Raw genomic sequence first — 14,906 nt, 5'->3', positions numbered from 1 at the left:
AAAGTTTGGAAGTGCTGGTTTAGGTACAAAACTATACAAACAGACTGCAAACCAATGGTTGTTGTCAACAAAGGAAGCAAAATCCCTCAGAACCACATGAAGAGGTATGGCTGTGCATGAGTCAGAGTGACACGATTGGACAAACAAATGTTGAGCTATAGGTTGTATACCTCAGCCTCCTCACCTGAGACACACCCCACCTCCACACCCCTCCCCTGCCACCAAGCATAAATTTAGACATCTATTCTGACTACCAAGAATATAAGAACACTGTGTGCCAAGGCATCTTTAAACTATAGTGTACAAGGAAATAGCTAAGAAACAGCACAAATTATCTACCAGGGTTGTTAGTATACATCAAAAACAGAAATACAACCATAGAACTCGTGTGTTTGCAACACATGTACGGACACACGTCATACACATTCAATAGTTCCTTTGGATAGAGAAGTAGAAGGGCCTGAAGATAAGAAACAGAAGAAGAAAAGGGAGGGAAACAAAAATTTGCGCCAGGAGGATCATATATTAGAATCACAAAAGACATGGGACAACCTCTTCCTGTGTCCTTGATCTCCTTTGGCAGAGCCCATTTCAAGCTCTGACCTTTCACAAGCTCCTGAGAGTATAAACTGTGCAATTCAAAGGTATCAGAAGAAATGTAAAGATATCACAAGATATCTCACCCAAAGAATGGACTAGAGAAAGAGCGTACCAGAGGCAAGTGAGAACCTACAACTACATTTCCCAGAAATCTTTGAGTTAGTTTTTAAATAAGCATAAAGGGCAGAGCAGCTTGGACAGCCAATGAAAGCACTTCCTTTGCAGATCAGGGAAGTAGATCTCACTCAGCTTGCTTCCTGGTCCTACTTGTTTCAGTTCTGGTAGCTGGGTAAGTGGGGGCTCCCTAAAAGACTTGGAGATCTGCATTTCTTCCTCCTCCAGAAGGAACACCAGGAGAGAACAGCACAATCCAGATCTGTATCTCCAGTCCCAAGGTTGTTTCGAAAGTTTGGGTGGTGACTCCAGTTGCATATGTAGCAGAGAATAGCCTTGTCTGGAATCTATGTGAGAAGACGATTTTGGTCCAGTTAAGGCTCTTTTTTCCCATTCCAGGGAAACCCCAGGGTGGGAGAGGGAAATTGGGAGAAGGAGCACCTTTAAGGAAGCAAGACAAGAGGGAGGGGAGATGGGAATGTATTTACATTTGAAATGTAAATACAGAGAATATTTAATTAAAAGAGAGGAGAGAGAGAGAGAGAGAGAGAGAGAGAGAGAGAGAGAGAGAGAGAGAGAGAGAGAGAGAGAGAGAGAGAGAGAGAGAGAGAGAAGGTTTGGTTGGCACAATACTTTGAACTCAAGCTATGAATACTTTGTAGTACAAAGATGATTTTGACAAATGTTTTGTGTAAGTATGTCACAGCCACGTACATTCTATTCTACTTGAAGAGCCATTTATTTCCTTTAATACTGATTTCGTGTCAGTCACAAATGAACTAGTAATGGTGTTTACTTAGAGTTCCTGGGTGTTCAGGAGGTGCATTAACAACTTAGGAAACCTTCAATTGGAGTCCCTCTGGGATGCATTTAACCGAGGAATTCTTGGAGGGACTTTTGTCATGCTCAAAGAAGGCTAAGTGTGTAGTGTCCTTAGGAACTGTCAGTAATAACAGGAAATCGACTACTTCCTGTGACTTCAGACTGAGCCTTTACCTTGGAACATAGTCTACAGGATTATACAGCAGTGTGGTGCCAGTTTATGCCAAGAGTCCTCACAGTGAACTGCCCATGGCCCATGTACCCTGTTGTCATGAATTCTGTCTATTCTTCACTGTGGGCTTAACGGCAACCACTTTGTTTGGCTCTTTTCTGATAACAGTTCTGCCCTTTCTATAGCCCCTGTTTGACTGCTTCAGACTCAAGGAAACTGACTCCACCCTGACTTAAAAACAAAATAACCAAAAAGGAACAGACAACTGCCAACTCTGCCAACATTTATTTTATTTTTTTAAGCTACCTGAAAAAGACTACTGTGTGGAATCTCCATTTTCACCTGTGGCCCCTTTTTCTCTGTCCCTTTTCTAACCCTATTGAATTGTTTGCCTGGTAGGATCACTGCCCTTGCCTTGCTGCTGGAGCAAAGCCATAGATGCAACATAGGATTTTTGCAATCAAAGGGCACCTTGTTAGTACTCTGGGCATGCATACAGCCAAGCAAACAAGCCTAATGTCTTCTACCCAGTTAATCAAAAAGTTTGCTTAGGGTCATCAAAAGGGTTGGATTATGTTGGCTTCAGGAACAGAAATGAAAGAGGAAAGAAAAGGAAATAAGGAAGAAGAAACTATACACACAAGATTACAAGCAGTTCCTTAGCTCTCATTGTAACTTCATGGAGTATTGGCAGTAATCCATATAATATTGAGGCCCCTTGTATAAATCCATAAATATAGTGATCCTGCTTCTAGTCTGACTACTAGTATGTCAGTAACATATCATAGGCATTCTTCTTCTGGATCGCTATTGTTTTCTAGGTTGGCTTCTTGCTCACAGTTCCATTTGGCAAAGGATAAGGAGTTCTCTTACTAAAGCAACAGAAAATCAGAGTTTTTCATGAGTGATGCAGAGGTTCTAAAGATAGAGATATAAAAGAAGAAGAGTTCTGCACACCTACCTGTTCTCTGGGGCTATATTCAAAAATGACAACTTGTGATTGGTATGTCATGTCATTTAGGGACATATGACAGCAGCTGGTATAACAATTGCATATTGGTCAATTGACTAAATAAATAATCCTGTGATCTGTATAAAGCTGCAAGACTTTTATAGGGTACTGAAAGCCCTCTGGAAATTTAATACACTGTGTATTTTAATCTGGTTATCACCGTTCTGTGGAATGAACTTGAAAATGGCCAAACTCAAATTCCCCCAAATCAGATGCTGGGACAAAGTTATCTGTCTGAGTGAACTGAGGAAGTGCTTGTGTGTGTGTGTGTGTGTGTGTGTGTGTGTGTGTGTGTGTGTGTGTGTGTGTGTGTGTATCTGCCTGTATAGATTATAAATCACAAGTTTTCCCACACAAAAGCAAGAAGCTATGCTTTCAGTACTTTGTACCAACAAGTCCTTGGTCCAGAGCTATGCTGGAAGAACACGTACTTGACAACTGTTTATGCAGCTTTAACGAAAAGAAACATGGAGCCCCAGAAGCCATTTCAAAGTCCTCCAAATAGCCCATGGAGTGTTATATAAAAGCAAGCATAAAGGCCATGCCTAAAACAAGGTAGGGATGACAAAAAACAATCTACAAAGCTAAGTGAATTACTGACAGGATTCTCACAAGCTCACTTTGGTCTTGAATCCCCTCCAAGTTCCTGTGCCTGCCTGTGCATGGGTTTGCAAGGATGCCACTTCTCTGTTCTTCATTGTGTTTGATAGAGAGAACTAGGTGTAAAAGGTTTTATCTGATCATGGTGTATTTTGCACTTCACTTAGTTCTTATTATCTTCATTACTGTGTCCTTTTGTCTGTCTTTAGTGAGTGCCTTTATCCACTGAGCCATATCACCAGTCCCAGAGTGTATTTCCTTCTGTGTATCTCTGTCATTTTAGGTAAGTTGTGCAATCCAACTCTTCCCGAGCTTTGCCTATCCTTATTTTACTGCATATATTCCTGCGTCATATATCAATAAAGATTAGTCAAAGATTAGTCAAGCTTTATTGATATATGAGGCGCGCACGTGGGAGTGTGTGTGTGTGTGTGTGTGTGTGTGTGTGTGTGTGTGTGTGTGTGCATGTATATATCTATATTAGGGGGTTTTTCTTCTTATGGTTTGGATAAAATGAATAGCTCAAATGTTGAAGGCTGATTCCCAGCTGCTGCAGCTACTGGGCAATGATTTGGTTGTGAATGTGCTCACCTCATGAATGGATTGAGTTCACAGCTGAGTGGGTTCTTAGGAAGTAGGGTCTGGTAGGAGCAAGTGCATCACTGGGGTCTTTCACTCAAGGCTTACCCCGAGTCTTGTAACCAGCTTCTTTCTCTTTTTCTCTACTTTTTGGCAACCATGAAATGACATTTTTGCCTTGCCATGTGTGCTGTTCAAACTCACAGTAATGGAGCCCTCACCATAGACAGATACCTCCGAAACTCTGATCCAAAACAGAGCTGTCCTCCTTCGGGTATTTTACTTAACATTTGTGTTGCTTTCTAATCATGACAGCAGAAAATAGCTAACCACCACTGCAGAGCCTTAGGTGGACTTTGGACTAGATAATTCCAGTGTTTGCAGTTCACACGATAGACAACAGATGAAAGTCAAAGACTTTTCCTGTCAGAAGATGTTAAACCAGTCTGTGAGTGCTATCTACTTTGTCTGACCAAAGACAGACTTTGTCTTTTTCATAGAGAGAATTAAACAATTTCTCATGACCCACAGCCCCACCAGAACCATTGAACTGGTAGAGATCTTCGCTGACTACCATATGAATGTTGTCAACTCACATTAGCTATAGCAAAAGCAGATATTCCTATGTTGACTTTTTAATGGTCCATTAGATCTTCTCAGTTTTGATCAATTCTCAGTCTAGCTTTATGATTGAGTTACATAGATTAAGACAAATTGGCTTGTTCGGGAACCATGTATCCCTTTTTACTCTTTCCCTGTATGTTAAGGACACATAGTATTTTATAGCATCTCAACATTCTGCCCTTCTCAATTTCTTGGCTTTCCTTTACATTTGCCTCTCCACTGGCTGGGAAAGAGGAAGCACTTCACCAGGAAAGCTCACGGTTGTTTCCTGTGGTCCCCACATACCTGTTGACATTTTGATTCACCAAACTGCTAACAGAATAACAATCTTGGACAGTGTGCCCTTTCGGGACATTGTAGACAGGGCTCCATTATTTTAGCTTTGCATGTTTCTGTGGAACTCTCTGTTGCCGGCTGATATCACCTTCCTTATGAAGAACTACTTAATTCTCCTCCAGATGCTAGAGTAACTCTTTTTAATTTTAGACTCTAAACATGAAAATAGATATATTCACATATCATGTTAGTAGAATTCGCTTTTCCTTAAAATTTTATTGCTCTTGTTTTTCTAATACATTTTTTGCAAAATTTTTATTCAGACACACAATAATACACACATATAAACCCAAATACATATGTGCACACACAGAGACAGACACTCAATTTTATACTTTTCATATTAGGAACTTGGGCTGCCTCATAGGCCTATCAGCACTATACTTGATCTTTTACATACATGGCTTTATCTTTTCATTATCCTTGACTATGACCATCAAGCTGTTATGACACATTCTTAATGTGTTACTGTATGCTGTGTTCTATCTATAGAGCACTGCTCATTACAGTTAATGTCATGCCTTGTATTATTTCTCTAATTGGGTTTTAAGTTTAAAATCTTTGTTGCATAAAGCACATTGATTAGTCATCTTATCTGTCACCTCTTGAGACCACATCCTACTCTGTGCTACAACCCTATAAATAAATTCTAGTGATTTTGATTTTTTTAATTTTTTTTGCTATGCCTGTGATGCATAGTTTATAAAATAGGACAGTCAACTGGTACATTTTCATTTATTGTTTTCACTTTATAAGCATGCATGCATAGCATTGTCTCCATGATTAATTTCTCCCTTTAGTCCAGTTTGACAATTAAAATGTCCAACTGGAACTGGAATTTATCAATTCAGAAAAGGTGAGAGAAATAAATATGACAGGAGACTCTTTGTTACCATGCCTTTCACATGGAAATTTTTGTTCACCTTCTCTGGTGGCACCCACATTGAGACTGTCACTTTCCTTCCCTGCCCTTAGTACCCTGCTTAGTGGTTACATCATGGGAAGCCACTGAAAACAACACTTCACATGTGTAGTCTGTATGTAGGTAGAAACCAGGGATGTGGAACATGGTTCATCCCTCCTTGCTGTTCCTATGGCAACCAATGATCTGGGCTGTTGCTTCTGGGCCCTATACTTATAAAAACATCCAGGTACTTCTGAAAGTCCCAACTTAGGAACTATCACAGTGTCTCTATCCTTCAACATTCTCCTTTCTATAGGCTTCTCTGCGTGACTCAGATATTCACTTTTCACTATTGTCTTCTTTCCGTGTTTGTGATGTCCTATGATTCCTCATAATGGGCTTTCAAGGAAAGTAATGTTATATGTGACATTTTACATTTACTTGTGGTTTCTATTCTATGACAGGTATTGGACAGTTGGGAAAATTCTTGGGAGCTGGTTTTCTCCTTCCAAATTACAAGTTACATTGATCAAAAATTCTGGTGGTCAGACATGAAGTCAAATGCCCTCCTCTCTCTAAGCTGTCCTCCCAGGCCATGTCATATGTCATTTTCAAACAGTCCTACCTAGAGTTTGCACCAAAAGGAGAAACAGTCTAATAAATTTGAATGAAAAAACAACACCCTACTTTGAACTTAACTATGTATTTAAAGTGCTTTCTCAGAAGTCTCAGAGGATCTAAGTATGTTCACCACCCTTATCTAAGTCTTGTCTGTACTGATGACCAGACTGAAGGAAGGCTCCATTCTTGCATAATGTCTCTGTGACTCTGCATGTGAAGCTGATAGCATTTTCCTTCATCTCCTTTCATACCATGTAATCTCCAAGCACCCACTGGATTTTATCTGGAACCCTGTCATTATCAATATACAATTGAAATATATTTAGTTACAGAATACCCAGGTATTTTTTTATTTCAACATTTGCCTAGTATTGAGTCCCTAGCCAAAAACTGACTTACTTGCTATGAATCTACAGGTAGGTACTAAATCTCAATTCCAGTCCAAAACTTAATCTTCAAACAAAACCCCAAAGCTGACTGTTGCTTTTGTCTGTTATTTTACTGTACTGCCAGATTTTTGTTTCCAAGTATTTGCTGCAGTCTTATCCTCTATAGGTCATTATTGTTCCTCCGTCTTCCCCAGTCATGGGCAGGCAGCAGTTAGGTGGTCAGCCATCCATAGACCAGCGCTCAGTCTGCTCTCTTCAGTGTAGACTCAGTACCAAGGAGCCAGATGGGGGCGGGGATCATCTAACTTAATTCCCTTTGCTCTAAGTCTTAGATATTTAATACTTATGCAAATGGTGCCATGACAACTGTGTAATGTATGACATAATTCTGATTCTATGAACAACTGTTCAGAAGCCTATTTTAATGGGTTCTAATTGGAATCTTTTTGTGATTTGTCCTTGCCTGACTGTTTACTCTTCATTTTACTTTGTACCTGTTCTGAGTATACAGAAGGAAGAGAGCAGAGCATACTATGTCTAAGTAATTTATTATCTGGATCACGAATCACCATTTGACCTGTCTTTCAAACAAATGAGAAAACAGTCATCCCGGTTTACTTAGATCATTTTACACTTGTTTAACTTTTATGAATATCGATTGTAGTCAGTTCATATAATAATAGCAAAATAATATAGACAGCTGTAAACATTGTTTATATTTTAAATCTTGAAAATGAGTGCCAGCCATGGTTATCACACTCCAGTAAATTGACAAGCAAACATAGTAATGTTTGTTTTGGCTTGTTTACCTTGCCTTAGGAAACCATGAACATTGAAGCGTACTTTGAAAGAATTGGTTATCAGAACTCCAGGAACAAACTGGACTTGGAAACATTAACTAAAATCCTTCAACACCAGATACAGACTATTCCCTTTGAGAACTTGAACATCCATTGTGGAGAATCCATGGAGCTGAGATTAGAAGCCATCTTTGATCAAATTGTGAAGAAGAAGCGGGGTGGGTGGTGTCTCCAGGTTAATCATCTGCTGCACTGGGCTCTGACCAAAATGGGCTTTGAAACCACAATGCTGGGAGGGTATGTCTTTAACACTCTAGCCAATAAGTACAGCAGTGGCATGATTCACCTTCTAGTTCTGGTGACCATCAGTGGAAAGGACTACATTGTTGATGCTGGGTTTGGTCGTTCCTACCAGATGTGGGAGCCTCTGGAATTAACATCAGGGAAGGATCAGCCTCAGGTGCCTGCCATCTTCCGTTTGACAGAGGAGAATGGAACTTGGTACTTGGACCAAATCAGAAGAGAGCAGTATGTTCCAAACCAAGAATTTGTTAACTCAGACCTTCTTGAAATGAACAAATATCGTAAAATCTATTCCTTTACTCTTGAGCCCCGCACTATTGAGGATTTTGAGTCCATGAATGTTTATCTTCAGACATCCCCAGCGTCTGTGTTTACAAGCAAATCATTTTGTTCCTTGCAGACCCCAGAAGGGGTTCATTGTTTGGTTGGCTCCACCCTCACCTATAGAAGATTCAGTTATAAGGACAATGTAGATCTTGTAGAGTTTAAGAGTCTTACTGAGGAAGAAATAGAAGATGTACTGAAAACTATATTTGGGATTTCTTTAGAGAGAAAACTTGTGCCTAAACATGGTGATCGATTTTTCACAATTTAGAATATGCATAGTTTTGGTGTTTTTCCATGTACTTGGACTTTATGATAAAATGCTCAAACTGGTGACATGTAGATACTGATGACAATGTTGATGTGTGCAAGGAAATACCCAGCACTAAATATTTTATGTCGCAATGGAGACACAAGGAAAGATGCATGTTTGTGCAGAGGTTGAGAAGAGCCCTGACATGAATTAAAAAAATAAATAAATAAAGTCATGTTTCAGTTAACAATGATTTTCCACTTCCCTTCTTTGGCCTTTTTTACCTACAGAAAGGATTTCACAGATTCATCAACACCACACCTGACACAGTGCACTGAGTCAACCAGACTGAGACTGTGGCCCATCGAGAACAATGAGGTTTTAGAACACTCTCAGGATAGTTGTCTGTGCAGTGCGTATCTTAATCTCAGTTCAATTGCTTTTACTTAAAAATTTCTACTATGTGGATAAAACCAGAACATATCAATAGATATAAAATTTAGACATCAGGACTTGAGTGCTGACAGCCCACTGTTGGTTTCTATTAAATGAAATTTAAATGAATAAGGAGATGCCCATCAAAATGTATAGCCAGAGATTTTAAGATTGCCCTTGATTCTCTGTGGTTACCCAAACTGTTGTCTGTTCTGGGAACCTTCTAGAGATTAGGATATGTCAGCTTCCATTAGTGCTTCTAGGTAGCTTTAGTAGGTTGGAAAAGCTTGGCCCTGTGCATATATCTGGAATAGTTTCCAATAATGAATGTTTAAATCAGTTTCTCCTGTCTTTAAGATAGAGCTAGGTGAAGTTTATATCCCACTCTACTCTATGCAGATAGAAGAACTGTGACAAGGGGGGAAGGGAGTGGGTGGAAGAAGGGGATAGTATTTCAAATGTAAATATAGAGACTGTCTAATAAAAATAAAGGGCTGTTAAGAAACTATAGAAACTCTTTTACTGATTTTGTTAAATATATATATTATGCACTTACTATAGTTATGATATTTATAAATGTAAATATAATAAACACTAAAACAATATATATTATACAATATATATACTCAGGCTTATAACTTATTTATTATATATTATTTATAATACACGCACAGATAAAGCTTTTGTTTATATATAGTTTTGATGACATTATATGTAATATGTATTCTAGCCATCGTTAATACTGAAGTTTGGCTTTCTCTTGAGAAGACCACACTTATTCTTCCTTGTATCTGTTTTTCTTCTTGGTTGTCTTTTCTTTCTATGAATCCCTGTGCATAAATTAAAGATGAAATCTTTCCTTGATAAATTCTAACTCTGCTTCACACTGACAGAAAAAAGAAGAACTGTGACAAGTCCCAGTGTCCCGTTAGCCTTACTAATGGTTCACCTTTGAATTCTGGAGGGGAACTACAGGAAGGGTCTCACTGCATATTTACATCTTTTTTTTTTCTGCGGTCCAGGACCACTGTGGATGAGAATTCATGCTGCAGCCAAAGCAATTCTAAGAGTATTATTTTTAGTAATGTCCCTATATTGAAATGGAAGAAAACAGGGAATAAATAAACTAGCACTGCACTCTCAAGATCCTAGAAAAGCAGGAACTATCTTACTTCAAAGTTAATGGAAGGAAGATGTAAAGGTCAAAGCTAGCAAACAGAAAGCGCAATACCAGCAATAGCAGGGGTCAGCAAGAGAGTCGGATTTCGGAAAGTTAGATGAACTGGAAAACTGTTAACTAGATAACATAGATATTAAAAAACTAAACAAAGTGAAAGGGGAGATCTTACAACTAACAACAACTACAAATGTTTTTAAGATATAGCTATGAACAATGAATGAACTCACACATTGACATTAAGGAAAACAGTATGTTTGTAGAAACATTGAATGTAGCAGGACTGAACCAGAAAAACTTAAGGATATTTGAATAGACCAATCATGAGAAAGGGCAATGAATCATTCATTAAAACTCTCTAATTGAAGAAAAAATCCCCAGAACCATATGGCTTGATAGCTGAATCATTTGAAAAAAAAATAGTAGCAGTACTTCTCAATTTTTTTTTCTGAAACTGAAGGAAGGAGGCATATTTCTAACCTTATGTCACCTGACCAAAGCCAGTGATATTCCCAGAAAGAAAAATTGCAGTTCAGTTTTGCTAATGATATAGATGTAAAACCTTCAAGGACATTGATTTCAATTGCACATCAAAGGATCGCTAATATTAAATGTAGGATTTATCTACTAGGTGCAAAGATGGCTCACATGCACAAATCAGTTAATGTGGTTTATTTTACTAACAATATGATAATTATAGAGCCACTTCAAGAGATGCATAAAATTACCACCAAAATTCAACTTATTTTCCTGATGTAAAACTCTCAGTGACTTTGACACAGAAAGAATGTTCCTCAAAAGAAGCAAAGTCACATGTGGCAAACTCTCAACTAACATCATAAACTAAAATGAAAATTTTACAGCCTTCCTAGTAAGGTCAGCAATGAAACAAGGTTGCTCAGTCCTAGCATTCTGTTCAACCTAGTATGGGACATTCTTGTCTCATAGGAGATGAGAGACATTCAGTGAGAATGCAAGAAGTGAAATTCTTTGTCTGAACCAACTGTGATCACATATGAAATAGTATGGTCTCCACTGAAGACACTTTTTCCTCCTCCCTCTTTCTGTCTCCCTGTCTCTCTGCACCAGTCTAGAGCTCAGCAAAATGCACAAGAGAGGAGGCAGAAAGAGTCTAAGAGCCAGAGAGGATGGAGGACACCTGGCAAACAAGGCCCTCTAAATCCACGGACCAAAGCTCATGTGAACTGACAAAAACTAAAGCAGCAAGCATGGGGCCTATAGAGATCTGCAGTTGGGCCTCTATGCACTAAAGCTTGTGGTGTGGTATTTTTGTGGAACCTCTGAGTGAACGAGTGGGTTTCTGATTCTTGTGCTTTCTATTGAAGCTCTTTTACTTCTATTAATTTGGTTTGTCCTACTTCTCTGTGATGGGTGTTTTTTAACTAATGATATTTCATGTTATTTTGTCTTGTTATTATCTCTTAAAAGCCTTTCCTTTTCTAATGAGAGACAGAAAGATGAAGAGGTGGAAAGCCTCTCCAGAGAGGAGAAGAGGTGGAAAGGATCTGGGAGGGGAACCGTAATCAGGATATGTTGATCTGCTTTTAATAAAAGATTCTGATTTTAATAAAAGAGGAAAATAGGAATTCTAAAAGACCACCTAAGTTTTATAGTTATGCATTGAAATATTTATTAACTGAGCCCAATTTAGAAATAATAGACCTTGGGCTCAATCTTCCAAAACACATACACACACACACACACACACACACACACACACACACACACACACACACACCAGAAAACAAAATCAGTTCTGTGTATGTATGTATATGAATTTAAGGAAATGAAAGAATTCTAGACTAAAAATGATAAATGCCTTATAGGAAAACTATTCATGTTTCATAGAAATTGAAAAGTAATCTAAAACTTACATGAACTGAAAAAAATGGCTTTAGTCTACTCTTTGCTCCTAAAATAGAATACTTAAAAACAGATAATTTATAAACAATGTAATTTATTTGTCAGAGTTCTATAGGCTATAACCAAAGACTTCAGGGTGGGATTTAATGCAAAGGCCCTTCTGCTGCATGGTGTTTGGCAGTGGCATACCACAGGCAAGAAGCTGAAGGGTGACAAGTGCTGTCTCTCTTCTTAAAAAGCCAATACTCCCACCATAACCTTCATCCTCATGACTACAACTAATCCTAATTAGCCTTGCCCCCTGTTAACTCTGTCCCTAAGCATTTCAACATATAGATTTGGACATTAATTTCTGAACAAATTTTAGAAGACTTATTCAACCCAAAGCCAAACTCAATTTTAGCAAAAGGACAAACTCAGAGGTGTCACTACTGGATTTAAAAATTCTCTACAAAGTTATGGTGATAAAAATAACATACTATTGGCATTAAAACATGGCATATGAACTAAAAGACCAGAATAGACAGCCCAGAAATAAATCCACTAACTTATGGTCAAGTTATTCACAAAAGTACCAGGAAAGTTATGAGAAAAAAAAAAAGTGCCTCTTCAATGGTTAGTGTTGAAAATGTTGACTATCGACATGCAGAAGAATGAATGAAGATATCTTACTCTTTACCTACAAATAACCCCAATATAAACAGATGACTAGAAATATAAAAGTTCATGGAGCAAGAAATGTTAATTGTCATCTTAGAGCTCCAGATCCCAAACAAATTAAGACAAAGTAGACAGGTGGGATTATATAAAATCAAAAGGCTTCTGCACAGCAGAGAAGGGACCAGCATATACACTGGGATAATGTATTTGCAAATCACACACCAATATCTGAAATCTATAAAGAAAACAAAATATTCAATGGCAAGAGCACCCATAACCCTATTAAAGATAGACAAATGACCAGGAGAGACTAGAAAACCAAAAGCCATCAGAGAAATACAATAAAACCAGTACAAAGGCCACTAGCTACTTAGCAGGTTGATTGTTACTTAAAAGATGTTTTAATAACTTCACAGACATAGAAATAAAAGCTGTATACATCTTTTGGCAAAGTTGTAGTACCCTTCAGAAAATAGCATGAAAACTGAATTATTTAAGGATTCAGTGATGTTATTTCTGCTCACAGCCAATGAAATTAAGGTTGGTGTGCTGTGGAAATGTCAGCACTTCCGTGTTTATTACACTATGTATTGTAGTAATGTGAAATCTAAGAAAGGTAAGACAGTCATAGTGGTACCCATTTGTATTTCCAGCCCTTTGGGTGTTGAGGCAGGAGGTGACCTGGCTACATGGTAGGTTGGCGGTAAGCCTGAGGAATACAAAAAGTTTCTGTCTTCACAAACTGAAAACAAGCAAATAAATAAAATACTCAAATTCACAGTAATAGAACATGAGCTGTTAAGGGTCAGGCTAGATGGAGAAAGGAACAGCAGTGATGTGTACATTATGATTCACAACAGCTGCATACACATATAATTTATAACCATTATAAAGTTGCAACAAAATAATCTTGTGGTGGTGGGTTTATCACAACATGTGGAACTGTATTAAATCTCCATAGCATTGGAAATGTTGAGAACCACTACTCTAGCACGTAGGGGTGAAGACACACAGCACATAGGCACCAAATTAACTTCCCCTTGTTCAATGAGTTAGTTGTGTAGGTGTGCTATAGAAATTTTGAATCCTGACTGGGGTTTCTATCCAGCCTTTGACCATTTAGTTCCTAGATAAAAGACACACACAAACTTTATAGTTACAATAATCCTTAATGAGCACCAGAGCTGGGCAGATATCTACCCTCTATGCTATTGAAATCTATTTTCTATCAATAACCCTGAGTTATTATTTACTATGTTTTATCTGGGATTCTCATAACTCCAATTGGCCAGCCCTCAGGGCCTTGCTTTCTTGACTTCCATCTCATGGTGACTTTCTCCCCCAGCAGACACACAGTGGACAACAAATGATAAAGCTAGCTTTCTTAAGACTAGCAATTTTTCTAAATATCTTGCCCCCCCAAAGGAATTCTTGCCCCAAAACATCAGGAAGCAATGATAAAAAAGACTGTGCCAGTCTCTAAGTTGGGGTGGATAGTTTTGGTCATTTTATGAATTGTAGATATGTTGCTATTTTAAGAGATAATGGAGGACTGGTGGCCTACTTGCAGATTGTTGGGCACCTGGAGGAGCCACAGGAGGACTCTCACTCCTGAACCCACAAGTAAGTTCACACTTCCTCTCCACTGACTATTCCAGGAGAGACTGCCCAGAACTCTCAGGGGGCAGGTATCTCAGTGCTGACTGAACAAACTGTTCCAACCCAAACTCAGAGCTGGCCCACTGCTATCAGAACTCACAGGCTACCCAAAAATCCAAAAATCCAGGAGCAACCTCCCTCCCGAGACCACAGGAGAGACAAGCTCCACTCAGAGGCAACAAGATCGGTTAGCATCACCAATAACAAGATGGTGAGAGGCAAGCACAAGAATCTAAGAAACAAAAACCAAGACAAAATGCCAACATCAAAACCCAGTTCTCCAATCACAGCAAATGGTGGATATTCCAACTCGCCAGAAAAAGAAAGACTTAGACTTAAAATTGTACTTCATGATAATGACAGAGATCCTAAAGAAGCTCATAAATAACACACTTAAAGAATCCAAGAAAGCCAGGAGAACACACACAGACAAGTTGAAGCCCTTAAAGAGGAAACACAACATAACACACACACACACACACACACACACACACGCACGCACACAAAACCACTTAAAGAGCTATCAGAAAGCACAACCAAACAGATTAATGAAATTAAAACAAAAATAGAAAAGATAAAGAAATCACAATAGAAGACAACCCTGAAGTTAAAAAACCTAGGAAAGACATCGGGATTCA

The 14,906-nt window shown here is 38.5% G+C and overlaps 1 protein-coding gene across 1 annotated transcript; it reads left to right on the top strand.

Moving 5' to 3' along the window:
• The first annotated feature begins 866 nt into the window (after positions 1-866).
• LOC308429538 (arylamine N-acetyltransferase 2) lies at positions 867-8,649 on the top strand. The gene is made up of 3 exons (XM_080928418.1): positions 867-889; positions 3,530-3,603; positions 7,593-8,649. The coding sequence occupies exon 3, from the start codon at positions 7,599-7,601 to the stop codon at positions 8,469-8,471; it is 873 nt and encodes a 290-aa protein (XP_080784544.1). The 5' UTR covers positions 867-889; positions 3,530-3,603; positions 7,593-7,598; the 3' UTR covers positions 8,472-8,649.
• The last annotated feature ends 6,257 nt before the right edge of the window (positions 8,650-14,906 follow it).

The sequence above is a fragment of the Micromys minutus genome (genome assembly GCF_963924665.1).
Source record: "Micromys minutus genome assembly, chromosome: 14".
In the NCBI taxonomy this organism is placed as follows: Eukaryota; Metazoa; Chordata; class Mammalia; order Rodentia; family Muridae; genus Micromys; species Micromys minutus.
This window is presented reverse-complemented; position numbering and strand designations above follow the sequence as displayed.

Excerpts from the sequence above, each read along its gene's own strand:
- LOC308429538 (XM_080928418.1), top strand. The coding sequence starts at position 7,599 with ATGAACATTGAAGCGTACTTTGAAAGAATTGGTTATCAGAACTCCAGG.